Source organism: Leiobunum rupestre, chromosome 11 (assembly GCF_980474605.1).
Source record: "Leiobunum rupestre chromosome 11, qqLeiRupe1.1.hap1, whole genome shotgun sequence".
In the NCBI taxonomy this organism is placed as follows: Eukaryota; Metazoa; Arthropoda; class Arachnida; order Opiliones; family Sclerosomatidae; genus Leiobunum; species Leiobunum rupestre.
The window spans coordinates 23,245,006-23,262,392 of NC_143394.1; the positions used below are offsets into that span (position 1 = coordinate 23,245,006).

Below are 17,387 nucleotides of genomic sequence, written 5' to 3' on the forward strand. Positions count from 1 at the left end.
CTCTAAAAAGAGTGCATTTAATCACAGACAGGTTTTAATTTTGAAATTATTTGAAAATAGACTAAACTGGCTCATTTGAGGTTTTCCTGTGTCTGTGTTGGCAGTAAACATACAGTAGCATGCTCTGGGAAAAATATTTATTATATACTGTCATGAAATTTTTAATATACACCCATGACTATTATGATTATATTATTATTAGTATGGGTAATTGGGTGGATAAGTATCACTCCTAAGCTCATTTTTAGCTGCTTTGATCTCCTTTGAGAACTGAGCACCTGTAGTAGAGTTCAAACCCTTACCAAAAAATAAGTTGGTTTTTAGTTGGTATTCACATTTAAGTTGATATTAAGTTGGTTTTAAGTGGTCAGCATATTTCAGTAAACTAGTTAAGTTGGTGGGAAAATGCCTTTTTCTTTAAGTTGGTATTTAGTTGGTTTTTAGTGGTCAGAAAATTACATATTATTTTTTAAGTTGGCTTTAAGTGGTCTTTATTAAGTAACATTTTAAGTAAGTTTTAAGTTGGCTTTAAGTGGTATTTATTAAGTAACATTTTAAGTAAGTTTTTAGTTGGTTTTAAGTTGGTGTTAAGTTGTTTTTAAGTAGGTTTTTAGTTGGTATTTGTCTCAAATACAAACTTAAAACCAACTTTAATAGTTCTTAGACCACTTATTTTTTGGTAAGCGAATCTATTGGGTGCCTGGTAATAGGGGCATCATGGTAATGAATAATAATAATAATAATAATCAGCTAGGCTAATACCCAAGGCACCACCTTAGGCCTAAGTCATCAAGCGACTTTTGAAGCCATTAATTCAGGTGGCCGGGTTACAATGCGTAGGAGGGTGGTGGCAAGCCCTGCATGCCACGAGATCGAGCCAACAGCTCCCTACACTAACTATTACCGTTAACCTCGACAAGTTTTTATGGAAGGAGGATACTTAACTGATAAGGCCTTCCACAAATTACAACTTTCAACCTCTACATGATGGAAGGGAGTAACAGGCAGAAGGGCAACCCTTCATGCTGCCCCAATAGTTGTGCATAGAAGCAAATGGCAGAAATATCTGCCTAAAATCCATGGCTAAAATACTAAAGTGCCAGACTACTTAGTTTGGCATTAAATCCCAGCTCCCACCTGTTAGTGAGTCTAATTCAATAGTATCCAGATGTTTCATTTTTATATGTGTCGTAATTTTAATTAGTTTGGCCATAATCTGAATATCAGAGATACTCTCACAAAAATCCCTCCATGAAAACCACCCGCGACTACCTTCCACGAATCAGACTGTTGCAGGGACAGGACTTAAGGCATCACCCCATGGCGGAAAATATACCATCATAATCTCACTTTGTCAGAAATTGTACCTGATCAAAAGAAATCCCACTTAAAGGCATAGGTGGCCATATCTCTAAAATAATAGGGTGAAGTGCACTACAGCGGCCTCATCGAATTTTATATTAATTTTGGTTGCGCCTGATAGACCTTGTCACGTAGATGACGAGGATATTTTTTTATTTTGGCCGCAAATGAGTATTTAATTGTTTAATTTAATTTTTTTAATTTAAAATATTTCTGATTTTCATTGCATTTTATATTAAATTTGGTTGCGCCTGATAGACCTTGTCACGTAGATGCCGAGGGTAATTTTTGTTTTGGCCGCAAATTATTATTTATTTTTTTTAAATTTCTAATTTTTGGGCATTATCACGTGTTTCGTTGTACTTATTTCCGTCGTGTGTTCGCCGACACCACAGTTTCGGTGTCCTAATGAATTCCACGTGATATTAACTTTTTTTATAAAATCAATTGCAGTTTTTGTTCATTTTCTAGGTGTTTTCTATTTTTGGGCCACTTTTTTTCTGGTTGAGATTAAAAGTATATACTTGATGCGTAAGGCTTGGTACTGTCCTCTAGGTCGCGTTATAGATGACCCATCGCTTTTTTTAGTATGGGGTTGGGGAGGCGCTGCGCGCCCCCAGCGCTTGAGCGAAGTGAGCGCGCGGCGCCGTCAGGCGCCAATACGGGGAATCTCAAAGTGCGTCAGGCGCCAATACGGGGAGTTTAGTAACGTCTTTTATGTGTTTTGGAAGGAATTATCTTCGTCGGAATGGGGCTGTGTCAAAAAAGTGTAGTCGACGGATACACGACGAAAATATTTTTTAGAAAAACGTTACTAAACTCCTAAAATGACGCCTTTTTTAAAAGTTAAGTTGATTAAAAAATTATCATTTGCGGCAGCAAAAAAATTGGTTTGGTAATCTACGCGTCAAGTGCAACATTCTCCGCCACAAAAAAAATACAAAAACACTAATTCCCTAAAATTACTAAATTTTTAAAATTAAGTTAATTAATTTAATTATCATTTGCGGCCCAAAAAAATAGTTTCGTAATTTACGCGTCAAGTGCTACATTCTCCACCAAAAAAAAAACGAAATTACATGAGGCCGTTGTAGTGCAATTTTGCCAAATAATATACCTAGATAAAGGTGGTAAAGATAAAAAGTAAGCCAGAGTAGTGGTACATATATGCGATCCCTGGCCAATGTAAATAACTCCACACCTAGACTCCATAGGAGCTAGGCCTTATAATTTGTGGTTTATTGAAATTTATGTATATAAAATATAGTGATACAATAGCAAGTATTGACAAGAAAGAACGAGCTTATTTATACTTCATCCGATTTATTCCTTCACTGCCAGAAATACCCCTCACTAACATCCAAGAGTGCATGGTACTATGGCCGAGAGACAGGTCAAGCAGACCAAGAAGTTTATTTTCGCTCTCTAAGAGTAGTATCAGGTAGGTTACCGGTCTACTCTTAGGTCATTGCCAGTTTAATAGGCATCTGCATGATTGGCATCAGTGGGAATTCTATGTGCAGGGTGTGCCTTGCTCTCATGTCCTTTGTGTCTGTGATTTATATGCCGGCCAAAGGTTTGAGCATCTTAGTATGCATAAGTTGGAAACGAGAGATGTTTACAATATCTCAGCAAAGCAGATCTTGCGCTTTGTTTCTGAGACTGGGCTTTTCCAGGTCTAAAAGGCTGGGGCTGCATAATTGACCTCTGGTTGAAGTGCATAGTTTGGCCAGACCCAACCACTACTAATAATAGCTGATTATTAAAATAAACATCTGAGATAACTCCCATCTTGAATTTGGTTGTAAAAACATCAAGAGTAGCTCTATCTCTTTGGTCCTGTAATAGATAAAAGCAACTCTGTCTAGTTGTGGCTTGAGAGAGATAATTATGCCTAACTATACTGAATCCTCATTGTTTGTTCTTGGTCCAATTGGAGAGAGTCATAAAATTCTATAAACTTAGTCCTGCCTCTTCAACACTTACATTGTTGTCATTATGTTCATGGGTGTTTATGAATAAATTTGTGATACTGCTCAAAGCTATTTTGTGTATATAACTATAAAATAACTACTGTTTTAGCAATATTTCAATACTTGAATTTAGCAAGGATTTACAATGTTGTTTACATGGGGATTTCCAGTAGTCTATCCAAAAAAATTATAATTATATATTTTTGTGTTATATAAAGGAGTGAATACTTAGCTAAATAAAAACAGTATTTTGGACTACTCCCATTTTAGGTTTGTAGGAACAATGGACCGAGACACAGCTATTAGAGTATTGGATACCCTTGAAAGTGGCACTTTTCTAGTCAGAATGAGCTCCAAACCGGATGGTGGATATGCACTAAGTCTAAAGTATGTTGTGACATGCACTTCTAATACCAAGTGTTTGCAAGGGTTTTACTCAGATTACTATGGGACAAGTGGGGTTCATACAAGCCTTACTTAATGTTTCAGGAGGGGTTTGTAAAAATCTCTTTCCAGAATCTAAAACTATTTTAATGAACACTAGCCATTTAATACGTTTTTCTCGAGGTAAAGCAATAAAAAGGCTTAATATTGTATGTAATATAATTTGAAAATTTTTGGTGCTATTATAATTAACAGGGATCACTTTTTCTAATTCTTAATTTTTGTTACGATGGGTGGGGGGCAAGTTAAAAAGTATTTTTTGTGTGTAATTTGATAAACTGCAGAAAACATTTTTATGCATCTGTGTTGGTAAACTATAGCATAACCTTTTCAATGAATCATAAAGATACCGAAAAGGTCTTTGATATCCAACATGGTTCCATGTAAAACAGTTCTGATTTTTAGTTAAACTTATCCAAACACTCATGTGTACTTATTTAAATTTAAACATTTAATAAAGATTAATGCCTATAATTGTTGGCCAATTGAATAACGGTACTTTTTTCTTTTATAGCTACAATAATCAAGTCAAACATATGAGAATTAGATTAACAGAAGATGGTCAGTTATATTATTTATCTAGCTCAAAGTTATTCAAAACTATTGTGGTAAGCTATTTTTGCTATATTCAAACAATTTTTTTCAAAAAGTTGCATTACAGTCAAAGTATGTAAACCTTTTGCACAAAATAATTTGGGGAAAATTTCCAGAGATGGTCAGGGAAAACCTGGAAAATTAGGGGAATTCGAATCTGGAAAAACTGTGCCAACCCTGTCCCATGCATTATCGGTTATTTCAACTGCCCATATATTGACAATCTGGTGTCCCCTGCTGAATCCCAAATTAACTCATGCCTCGATGTGTGGATAAGTAGCTTTTCATAAGGTGCCACATTAATTATTGAAAGCCAAACTGTGCTTCTTATAGGCTTCCTTCATCTCCTTCTTTGTCAGTTGTCCCCAAGGGGCTCAATCAGTATGGCCTTTCGGGTGTACCCCAGGCAGGCCCGTAGCCAGGGGGGGGGCAGTACGGGCGGCGCCCGTACTGGGATCTCTTTCGCCCAACCTAGCCTTTTCTGCAACTCAACTTCGACGCCCCCTTTTGGGACAATTCGCCCCTCCTAAAATATGGTTTGCCCGCTCTATATCGATGTCCTGGCTACGGCCCTGACCCCAGGGATAGGCTCTTGGTCCACTACTCTTCTTCCTCTACTAAATGTTATAGGCGACTTCCTGTAAATGATGCATAAGCTCATCCTTCTCTACACATATACTATCTGTGATGCTCTGGCCACGTCTCCATTGTGATATTTACAGGATTTAGGATTGGCAACCAAATGAAAGATGCCTCTCAATGTAAAGAAAACTGTTCATCTACAGCCTACTGCTCCATGATTCGCCCTACTATCGGGTATAATTACTCTTGAGTAGTTAGTTTTGTGCTTAATATTCCCTTTTGCAAGTATATCTGAGAACATCAACAAATGTTGAGAAGAGTGTGTTGGAAGAGGCGACAACTGATCAAGCTTTTACATCTCATTTATGGTCTTACACCCTTCTTGAAGTTTCTCATGATCATCAAATCCATTTTTGTGTTTGCTTGTTTCTTCCTTACAGCTGAAGAAATGTTTGCCAACACTCATTACTCCATCAGAGTACCTCAAAATAAGGTGTCTCAAAAGTGATGACTTTTTTTACAGCAAACAGAAAATAGTGGGTGAAAAAGATTCATTTTACGAAGTACAATACATTTTTTATTGTCACTCATGTCTGTCTTTGTACCTTTGAAACTACCTCTAATTGCTATGAGATGATGCGCTCTTTAAAAAGCAGCATCACCTTCGAAACATAAATTTTTATGTCTGTGGTCAGAGTATCAAGGACTGGAATGCCCTACTGATGGACCCAACTAATGACCACATGAAGCTCTTTTAAATTAGTTTCCTTGTCAATTCAACCCTCTTTGTGCATATACTTTTTGTTCTCGGTAAATTAACTTGAAACTTGACTGTGTGAGGATACATGGGTAGTGGAACTAACATTTAAATTTGAGCACACTTAAGAGCGCATTTTTAAAAAAATTGTTAACACCCCAGATAATTTGGTTTTGAGGTTTAGCTGTCAGCTTTTTTGTGGGTTTTTCTATTTTAGTAATTTAAAGACTATCCATGGTTCTCTAACAATGTAAGAGAACCATGGATGTGGTTTACCATTTTCTTTGAGTTGTAATTATACTTTTTATTTATTTGTGTTTCATAATGATTTTGGGTATGCTTATGTGAATTTGCAAATTTTTTTCAGGAAATGATCAGGTGGTATGAAGAAAATTCTCTGTCAGAAAGTTTCAATCTTCTAAATACAACTCTAAGGATACCTTTCAAAACTGCAACTATGAGCTCCAACTGTATAAGTTTGTACTCTATTGGATAGTTATTTCCTGTCTGTGAAAAAGGATTGCAGTGTGTTGTTAGGAAATATGGCATGTCATAAGTTAATATTAAAGATAATGAACTGAAAGATTTGGGTCTAATATTGTCTATTGTCTTTTGAAAAAGTATGTACTATAGTCCGTATAGTCTCTGAGTTATGGATTTTAGGACTATTACCCTTTACTTGATAATCACACACACATGCTGAGAAAACAAAAGTCCCTTTATTAATTGTTCTGATTTTAACTGCTATTGTGTCTTTTTAAATTTGCATACAGCCTGGCAAAGAATTAAATGAAAAAGTTATGAAGTTTTATATTTTCCCCTGAATGGATCTATTATAAATTTTTGGACCACAATAATAGGTACAAATTAGTTTATTCTAGTTAATTCTAAAGCACATAAATCAGTTAAACGCAGAGTTAAAAAACCCACAAAATTTGGAAAAACTAGCCTAGCTAGCTGATTAAATGCTACTTTATAGTTTAGTTTTTTCCCACAATTTTTTTTTATCTTTTTTAACTATTAAAATTTTATATTGTTTTTAATTGTATTTTTTTCTATGGAAACGATCAATTGTTCATTGATTTTAATTTCTTGTGGTTATGAGTGTTTTTAGACAGTCATTTTCAAGAAAAATCTATATACATATTATTCAAACATTGCATATTTTGCTTATCTCAAAATGTATCTTATGTTAACATAAACTTTTCTAGCTCCCATTGGTGAAGCAGTTGCTATTCATGATTTTCCAAGTACCGCTGCAAATATGCTTAATTTTTTGAAAGGTGAACGAATCATTTTGCTCAGTAAGGCTGGCGATGATAGAGGATGGTGGAAAGGTCAAATTAATGGAAGGGTAATGTTTTGAATTTTTTTCGGCATCTGTGACGGGTTATATCATATAAGGCAGTACAAATTTCAATTAAAGTACGACATAGGTTAAAGGGAATATAACCCCTTATAAATTGCCTTTGGAAGATCCCAAAAATTTACGGATTATCTCAACAAACCACTAAGCAATGAAAAAAATGTCAAAAGCCATTGGAGGGAGTGGTCAATATTTAGAAAGGTTATGTTCCCTATAAAGACAGATTTTGATAAACAACCTTGGTCAATGGGTAAACATCCTTCTCAGATGCATACAAAGAGATAATGACCCACAGTTGCTCCCTACTCCAAAAAATTTTCATCATTTTTGGCATCTAGCCACCATTCTAGTTGGAAATCAATACATAATAATGTAGTTGACATCAAGTTAATATTCAGTTGGTATCACCAAGAAGCTATTAAGTTTACTGAAAATATCTTCCAGATCTGGTAGTATCTATTACCAAACTGAAACTCCAGTTTCTCAATTGCATAGCACCATTGGTTTTTTTTATTTTTTGTAATTTTTTATGGAAAAAGTTTGATTTATCTTAGTAGAAATTATGTTTAATTCAGAGAAAACGGCATGGTATTAGAAGATAAAACTTATTTTATACAAGACGTTTCGAGCCGAGGCTCTTCTTCAGTCGTAACGAACGACTGAAGAAGAGCCTCGGCTCGAAACGTCTTGTAAAAAATAAGTTTTATCTTCTAATACCATGCCGTTTTCTCTGAATTAAACATAATTTCTACTAATATTCACCATGGTAAATAATAAGTTTAATATATTGATTTATCTTACTGTAACAACTTTAAAAAAGCCAAAGTTTTGTTTAATTAATCATAAATAGCAAATAGTTGGTATGGTGCCAAGAAAAAATATTTCAATACAATTCCCAAACATCCTCTCAATATAGTCCCTTTTGTATATAAATAAAATTGATATTGAATTGAAAAATAGTTGCGGTTTTAATTAAAATCATTTTTCAGTTTTTGCTTCTGTCAACTCATACATTCTGAGTAAACTAATTAAGTTCTTGCTATCTATGTTTGAAATTATCAAACGATGTTTAGTTAAACCAGCTAAAGGGAATATAACCTCAGATATTTGGTGTGGAACACCAACGTTTGCAGATCTGGCTGCTCTTGCCTTTGGCTTTAGAAATGTTTGGCGCCACTTTACAGGGTAATTTGAAAAATTGAAGGGCTCTTCCATAAAGATTGCTTTGCAGGTTATATTCCCGTTAAAGATGTCATCTCGATGTTTAATTTGATAACAGCATGAACCAAATTCTATTTAAACATTGATGGCTAGCAGTAGTAAAAAATAGCAAATACACATTTTAAGCCTGTGGCAGCGTCATAATCTCCCATTTTTTAATCCTCATGCAAATTTTCAGGCCCATAAAGGAGTATTAACTTCCATCACCCAGTTCAGTTTAACAGGAACTAGGGATGATTGGCGCTAGTTATAATGAAAATAAGTACCCTTACCAAAAAATAAGTTGGTTTTTAGTTGGTATTCACATTTAAGTTGATATTAAGTTGGTTTTAAGTGGTCAGCATATTTCAGTAAACTAGTTAAGTTGGTAATAAGTTGGTTTTAAGTTGGTGGGAAAATGCCTTTTTCTCTAAGTTGGTATTTAGTGGTCAGAAAATTACATATAATTTTTTAAGTAAGTTTTAAGTTGGCTTTAAGTGGTCTTTATTAAGTAACATTTAAAGTAAGTTTTAAGTTGGTGTTAAGTTGTTTTTAAGTAGGTTTTTAGTTGGTATTTGTCTCAAATACAAACTTAAAACCAACTTAAATAGTTCTTAGACCACTTATTTTTTGGTAAGGGATCCCTATATAAATTATATCAAGAATGTATTGAAGTTACTAAGAATATTGGACTACAGGATTCTGATTCCCATCCTCGCAGCCTTTGGAGCTTAAATTCGTCTGCTTTCCCATTCAAGTTTGCTATATGGTATGACCTTGAATGCCCTTTAAATGCAGACGAACTTTCTCCACAAAAGCTGTGAGGATGGTACCAGGGGTTAATGCTATACTCAAATATTCTTAGTAACTTCAATACATTCTTGATTATATATTAAGCTCAGTCCCTAGGACAAAAATATCAGGATGAATTACAACACCCTCCCTTACCAAAAAATAAGTTGGATTTCAGTTTGTATTTAGTTTGTATACACATTATTAGTTGATATTGAGTTGGTATTAAGTAGGCTCAAGTTGTCAGCATATTTCAAGTTACTATTAAAGGGGTAATAAGTTGTTATTCAGTTGGTAGGAAAATACTGCTTTTGCTAAGTTTATAATTAGTTGGTTTTTAGTAGTCAGGAAGTTACATAATATTTTTAAGTTGGATTTTAGATGTTTCCCAAGTAGGATTTAAGTTGCTTTTAAGTAGTTAAATGTAAATGTTGATTCTGGTTTAGTTGGAAATAAGTTGATTATTTAAGAGAATTTAAGTTCCCTTACCAAAAAATAAGTTGGTTTTCAGTTGGTATTTAGTTGGTTTTCACATTTAAGTTGGTTTTTAGTTGGTATTTAGTTGGTTTTCACATTTAAGTTGGTATTAAGTAGGTTTTCACATTTAAGTTGGTTTTAAGTAGGTTCAAGTTGCCAGCATATTTTAATAAACTATTTAAAGAGGTAATAAGTTGTTTTTAAGTTGGCTGCCCTTACCAAAAAATAAGTTGGCTTTTAGTTGGTTTACACATTTTAGTTGGTTTTAAGTAGGCTCAAGTTGCCAGCATATTTCAAGAAACTAGTTAAAGGGGTAATAAGTTGGTTTTAAGTAGGTTTTAAGTAGGCTGGAAAATTCTTATTTTTTCTAAGTTGGTAATTAGTTGGTTTTAAGTGGTCGGAAAATTTCATATTATTTTTAAGTTGGTTTTAAGTTGGCTTTAAGTTTGTGCTTGTATCGCGAGAAGGTTTAAAATTTTTTGACGAATATTTTTCTACTAAATAACTACGCTCGTCCAAATATGCAAAGAACGTATTTATATTTCTAAGAACCTACGAGGGTACTTTGTAACGATCCGTCCAAGGGTCGCTCTTTAACAGAATATTTCGGGCACATTTCATGCTTGTGACTAGTGTTGTTCCAGCAGAGGCGTAGCGAGAGAAAATGGCGCCCGGGGTATTTAGCCGCTTTTGCGCCCCCCTTAATATATAGTTTTAAAGGGAGTATGTATATGTATATTTTAGTAGTTGTTAAGTGGTTTAAAGGCCTAGGTTTGCTTCTGTCAGTCCGCCTTTATATTGACTTGCCTGCAGTGCAAATACCCTGGTGGTAGGCCACCCACTAAACATGTTGTTGTCTTTACTAAGTAAGTTTCAAGTTGGCTTTAAGTTGTCTTTATTAAGTAAGTTTTAAGTTGGTTTTAAGTAGTCTTTATTAAGCAAGTTTCAAGTTGGTTTTAAGTTGCCTCCATTAAGCAAAATCAGAGTTGGTTTTAAGTCTACTTCTAGTTGGTTTTAAGTAGGTTTTAAGTAGGTTTTAAGTTGGTATTTGTCTCAAATACCAACTTAAAACCTACTTAAAACCAAGTTTAAATATTTTTTAGCCAACTTATTTTTTGGTAAGGGTTATTTTTAAGTAGGCATTTGTCCCAAATACAAACTGAAAAACAAGTTGTCGTAAGTGGTTTTTAGCCAACTTATTTTTTGGTAAGGGCTTTTACATCCACTTTTATCTATAAGCACTTGCTGAACAGGGTGTTACGAATAATTGTCATAAATTTTATGCCGTGTTATTTGGGTCCTAATGAGTCAAGAAAGTCCTATGAAAATGCTTTGTTTCAGGCTTTAAGGCCCACAAAAACTGGGCCCCAAAACAACAAAATAGCCAGTAATGTGAAGTTGGATAAACACAATAGCTAATGCCAAAAGTTAATTATTGATCTAACAGAATTGTGGTAACCCTTACCAAAAAATAAGTGGTCTAGGAAATACTTTAAGTGGGTATTACTTTAAACCAACTAAATACCAACTTACAAATAATATGTAATTTTCTGACCACTAAAAACCAACTTAAAGAAAAAATTATTTTCTCACCAACTTAATAACAACTTATTACCCCTTTAACTAGTTTATTGAAATATGCTGACCACTTGAGCCTACTTAAAACCAACTTAATGTCAACTAAATTGTGTATACCAACTAAAATCCAACTTTTTTTTGGTAAGGGAATGGAACTTGGAATTAAAAAAAATCATTGTAGGATTTAGCACACTTCTTCTAGCTAGTTCGATAAGGAACTTTTAGCAATTACTTTTATTGTTTATCGATTCACTGTTATAAACAAGTGAATAATAAATCCAAACAATTGGGCTCAAGGCTGAATACCATTACCTGCTATTTCGTTGTTTTAAGGCCTGGTTTTTGTGGGCCTAAAACTGAAACAAAGCATTTTAGGACCCATGTTCAATTGTTCATAGGACATATTTCACTCATTAGTACCCAATGAACACACCCTAAAATTTATGACATACTTATCCGTAACACCCTGTATAAATGAATATGGGTTTCGTTATTAGTAAATGTTGCCTAAAACAAATTAAGCCAGCCAATTAAGTTAAACGGCTATTGTGATCCAAATGGAATAATACGCTAACGTCCCTTACCAAAAAATAAGTGGTCTAAGAACTATTTAAGTCGGTTTTAAGTTTGTATTTCAAATACCAACTAAAAACCTACTTAAAAACAACTTAAAACCAACTAAAAACTTACTTAAAATGTTACTTAATAAAGACCACTTAAAGCCAACTTAAAACTTACTTAAAATGTTACTTAATAAAGACCACTTAAAGCCAACTTAAAAAATAATATGTAATTTTCTGACTACTAAAAACCAACTAAATACCAACTTAAAGAAAGAGGCATTTTCCCACCAACTTATTACCAACTTAACTAGTTTACTGAAATATGCTGACCACTTAAAACCAACTTAATATCAAATTAAATGTGAATACCAACTAAAAACCAACTTATTTTTTGGTATGGGGTATTAGAGACTGTAGAGACAAAACTTCCCCACGATGTCCATCTTTAAAGGGAAACCCTGCGACTGTTTAGTAATTTTACTGCCCCTAGATGGGGTAAGGAATCCCTCAGCATCACGAATTTATTATTGGAGTAACGCTCAAACAAGTGGTTTTTAGCCTGAGGTGAATAACCCTTACCAAAAAATAAGTTGGTTTTTAGTTGGTATTTAGTTGGTTTTCACATTTAAGTTGGTTTTAAGTGGGTTTTTAGTTGGTATTTAGTAGGTTTTCACATTTAAGTTGGTTTTAAGTAGGTTCAAGTTGCCAGCATATTTTAATAAACTATTTAAAGAGGTAATAAGTTGTTTTTAAGTTGGCTGGAAAATACTCATATTTTGAAGTTGGTTTTAAGTTGGTTTTTAGTGGTCAGATAATTACTTATAATTTTTAAGTAATAAGTTGGCTTTAAGTGGTCTTTATTAAGAGGTCTTTTTAAGTAAGTTTTAAGTTGGTTTTAAGTGGTCTTTTTTAAGAAAGCTTTTAGTTGGTTTTAAGTTGGTGTAAAGTGGTTTTTAAGTAGGTTTTTAGTTGGTATTTAGTTGGCATTTGTTCCAAATACCAACTTAAAACCAACTTAAAAAGTTACAAGACCACTTATTTTTTGGTAAGGGTAGTAGTAGTGTATGTTAGCAAGTACGTGTTTTCTTTTAGTTGATACTCCCATTAATAATATTGGAAGAAAAATTTCCGTCCAACCCATATTGCTTTCACTGTACAAAGTTTCTAACCTTTAACTGGTCAGTTTTAATGTAGTAAGAAATGTTTAAAAAAAATTTGAGTTGTGCAAAATATTTCGTAAGATAATCATGAAATAATTGAATCAAATACCAAAAAGGTTTTTCAAACTGAAATACATATATATTATGTATGTAATATATATGAATATATATGTATATATGTGTATGTGTATGTATGTATATATATGTATTTATGTATGTATATATATGTATTTATACATATACATATGTACACGGTGTCTGAAAATATTCCGCATGGACATTTTTCTCAAAGACCACTTATACTAAAAATCTTAATTTATTTAAACACATTTTTTATCTCCTTCGATCAAAGTTTTTTTAAATGTATTAAAAGCAAACGCTTAAAAACATTTTTGTTATTCAATCAGAACGCATCAAGTATGTCTCGTTATACTCACGAGCAGCGCGCGTTAATGGTAGAGTGATATTTTGGTGAAAGTAATCAAAACACTGCTTTGGTTTGTCGTTCATTTAGAAGGTGCTATCCGATTAACTCTTCAAATCAGCATACTGTTCGTGACTTCAATGTGTATGGAAGAGGTCGAGGAGAAGGTACTAACAACATCAACGTCGAAATTAATGTCCTCACTTATTTCATAGCATTTCCAAGGTTGAGCATAAGAATTGCAAGTAGCGTAATTGGTATATCAAGGGTCACACCTGATATGGTCAGAAGAACTTTCCAAAATCTGATTTATCGTTGCGAGACTTGCATAAGGGGGAATCATCGGACCATTCTTGTTAACTAATAAATTTCCAATTTTGATAACCTTTCAAATTATTTTTGATATGTTGAAAACTAAGTACTCTTAAACAAAGTAATGCATGATTTTGGGGGTACCAACTTGTTATTTTTCGTGACCGATTATCTAGGTCTAAAAGCCATAAATTCACAGAAAAAATTTATTCTTAGGTTTCAGAGTATTCTCTTCAACTTTGTCATTGAACATTTTTGTCTAGCACCTGTCGGTGAATAAATACTTTTTCTTCTAAAATTTACAGATTAAAGAGGTCCATTACTAGGGAATATACCCTAAAAATTTCAGATTTTTAGTATAAGTGGTCTTTAAGAAAAATGCCTATGCCGAATATTTTCAGACACCCTATATATATATATATATATATATATATATATATATATATATATATATAGGGTGTTTCGGATAAGAGTACCGAAACTTTCTATATGCATTCTATGGGTCTCTATGAGTAAAAAATGTCTAATAAACATGGGTCCTAAAGTGCTTCGTTTCAGAGATATGGGCTCCCAAAAACTACCCCAAAAGACCGGACACAGCCTTAAATCTGGCAAACAATATTCTTCCTTGAACCAAATTGTTTTTATTCAACTATCAATTGTTTTTGATCCGAGAGGCGAGAAACTTTAACTACTATAAACCAACTAATTACAAACTTAGCAAAAGAAATATTTTCCTACCAACTGAATAACAATTTATTACCCCTTCAACTAGTAACTTGAAATATGCTGACAACTTGAGCCTACTTAATACCAAGTTAATATCAACTAATAAAGTGTATACAAACTAAATACAAACTGAAATTCAACTTATTTTTTGGTAAGGGTATGTATATATAAAGGTAATGATACAGTTAAATATTCATGTGCAAAATAAATTCAGTCATAGAATCTTCATTTTATAAAAATTTTAAATGGAACAATCTTTTTTTTCAGGATGGATACTTCCCACGAAGTTATGTGCAAGAATTATAGTAGTTAACTTCTCATTGACTGTTACTCATAGTTCACATTCATTACTGCGCTTTTTTCAAATGATATTCCAGCTTACAGCTACTTATAATCACGTCAATTACTTATAAGTCAAGAATTAAATCTTTGATTTATTGTTCATTGTTACCAAAAGGCCTCCTTTGCTGAGAAAAATCTATGCCAGTGGCAAATAGTGGCTTAGCTGTTTATGGAAAGTTTAGATATATTGCAAGTATTTAATTTGTAAACCATTAGTTTTAAAATATCAAGACTTCACTCAGCAAATGCAACACAAAAAGTAGTCAACATCTGACATTGTAATATAACACTTTATTCTTTTTAAATAAACGGTTCACTAAATGCCACATAAACCAGTATCTCTATTACTGTCCAGGCCGCTATTTTCAACATTATTTGCCAGCTGAATTTTTCTAATTAATAACAATGTTCCCATAAATGGTATTTTAAAAACAAAACCACGCATGAAGGTTAGGGAGGAAACCCATGGAGTAGGCCTATACTTTTGAATACAATGATGTTTTATGTGTTGGGCATGTAAATCAAAGAACAGTTTAGCCTGGCAAATGTTATTAATTACATGTAGTAACAAAATCTAATCCTTTGGTATATTTTGCAATTTTTCGATGAAAAGTTTTTAATATGATCAAAACTAATTTTCTAATGACAGACTGTTTCAAAAACGACGGTATAAATCATTGCTGTTAAAGACCCTCTTTCATGGATCAGCCCAGTCATTTTGAAAATTGAAACCCTGTCATAAATCCCAAAAATTTTGATAATTTTGCTTCATGTTTTTCTGGTTACAGTAATGTTTGCAAAAACACCATGAAATCTCTTAAACTGTAAAAATTGCTAAGCCATCAGAAATATTTTCTCAAAATGTCAAGAAATTTTTTTGAAATTATGGCGAAATTGAAGGATTCCATGATTAGCATTATTTAGTATATTTGAGAGCCATGTTATTTAAAAGGGGGTAAATTGACTTTATCAATTTAATTGAATCTTTAGTGGCAGGGAGCAAATCTTTTACTCAACACTTGCAAGATGTATCAAAATAAATTATATTCATAGTTTATTGGCTTACAGAGCCCTCTCTGGTCCTCATAGGCTGTAAAGTTGAAAAAGTTTTTTTTTCACCCTCTGGTCCTCATGGACCATAAAGTTGAAAAATCCAGATTATTAATTTGGGAACCACTATTGTCTAGTGAAAAATAGGTCGGGAAGTATTATTATTATAATTCACAACATTGAATTGTTTAGGATGTTGGATTTTTTGCAAAATAGTTATTAAAGATTTTACTATTTTTGGGACAACCTGTTTGTAAGTGTACCTATTGGCATAATTTAGTTGATAATACCATTACAAATTTTAATTAATCCCAAAGGTTCACCATTTCAGGTCTAATTCTAACAAATTAATCAAAATTTGGCAACACTGCTATCGGTTTTGGCTTGTTGTAACTTTTGCTTGGCACAAAAAGAAAAACGTTTGTGCTGCTGAAAATTTATCATTCTTAAATTATTTGGGGTTTTTTCAAATTAATGACTAAGAATATTGTTATTTTTGTGACCATTCATTTAGAGTGGATATTTCTTTCATCAGAAGTGTTTTTATCTCAAATTACATTTGGACTTTAACATGTGTCAGTCTCTTATATTTTTTTTACAAAAAATATAAACTAATTCTAGAAAACGTTATCTCAGCTTAATCAAGTTTTTGTTAAATTAAAGTCCAATAGAAATAAAGGAAAAGCAATATTGAAGCTGCTCCTGACATCGGGAGTTGTATTTAGCAGGGTAAAGTTTATATCTATTATAATATGTTACTAATATTAATGTTAGTTATTAAAATACAATTTTAGTTTGCACTAAATGATTAACATACAGTTGTGACCTTTATGAGAAAAGTAGCCTAACAAATTTCCTAAAACCAAGTTTTCAACATTTTTACTTTAGGTTATAATTACCAACTAACTGTTCGACCAATGTTTGCTTCTGTTGATTCTAATTAACTAAAATTTCTATAATTTTAAAATTTTGTGTGGCCGAGTATTTTTGGTTCTAAATGTTCTGCTTTCTGTCCATCAGGCTCAGCTACCTCTGGTACTATGCCATATATGCCTAACACATAATTCCCAATTAGGCCTATTTCAACCAAAGCGCTGTGCAGAATAATTAAATTTTGCAGATATTTTTAAAGCTTATAACATAAATGCAATTATTTTATATTTTTCTATTGTAAATACTTGTTGCTGGTGCAGCTAAAAGTGTGAAAATTTAATAGTTTATTTGGATTTTCATTTGTATCGCGCTTTAAATTACAATATCAGCTGAATTCAAAAGTATAAAAAATGTTTGCTAATTTATAATAAAAATCGTTGTTGGGTTTAAGAACTTGTTTGTACTAAAACACAGATTACTTCCTTCTAAAATATAGTGGGCAGTGACATGCTCTTCCACATGGGAAAAGCAAATGCAGGATTGTCGTTAACAGCCTTCAGAGAATTATCTTGTTGTTTTGGTCCAACCGTTCCAACGTTGCTAGGGAAGGTCAAGAGGACTAGCTCGCGTTGTCCACCTTTGGAATTCTCCGAAAGTGGTGACCTCTGACTGGTGATGCTTACTATGGCACCACAGTGAATCCGCAGAGATTTCTTGACTGGCTTTCTTCTCCAGCCAATTAGGTTGGAGACCAGTAGCGTCATCCGAGGGGCCCTATATAAGGTGCGTCGGGACACTATGCAAAAATA

The 17,387-nt window shown here is 33.1% G+C and overlaps 1 protein-coding gene across 3 annotated transcripts in view; it reads left to right on the top strand.

Moving 5' to 3' along the window:
* Vav (Vav guanine nucleotide exchange factor) overlaps window positions 1-16,972 on the top strand; it is a 95,799-nt gene extending 78,827 nt beyond the window's left edge. For 2 of the 3 annotated variants that reach the window (XM_090162645.1, XM_090162644.1), the window contains 5 exons: window positions 3,606-3,722; window positions 4,294-4,387; window positions 6,080-6,188; window positions 6,924-7,066; window positions 14,581-16,971. In XM_090162645.1, the coding sequence (XP_090018771.1) occupies window positions 3,606-3,722; window positions 4,294-4,387; window positions 6,080-6,188; window positions 6,924-7,066; window positions 14,581-14,619 (502 nt within the window). In that variant the 3' untranslated portion in view covers window positions 14,620-16,971. Of the gene's footprint in view, window positions 1-3,605; window positions 3,723-4,293; window positions 4,388-6,079; window positions 6,189-6,923; window positions 7,067-14,580 lie in introns of all 3 variants that reach the window. The other variant, XM_090162646.1, reaches the window with a different exon arrangement.
* The last annotated feature ends 415 nt before the right edge of the window (window positions 16,973-17,387 follow it).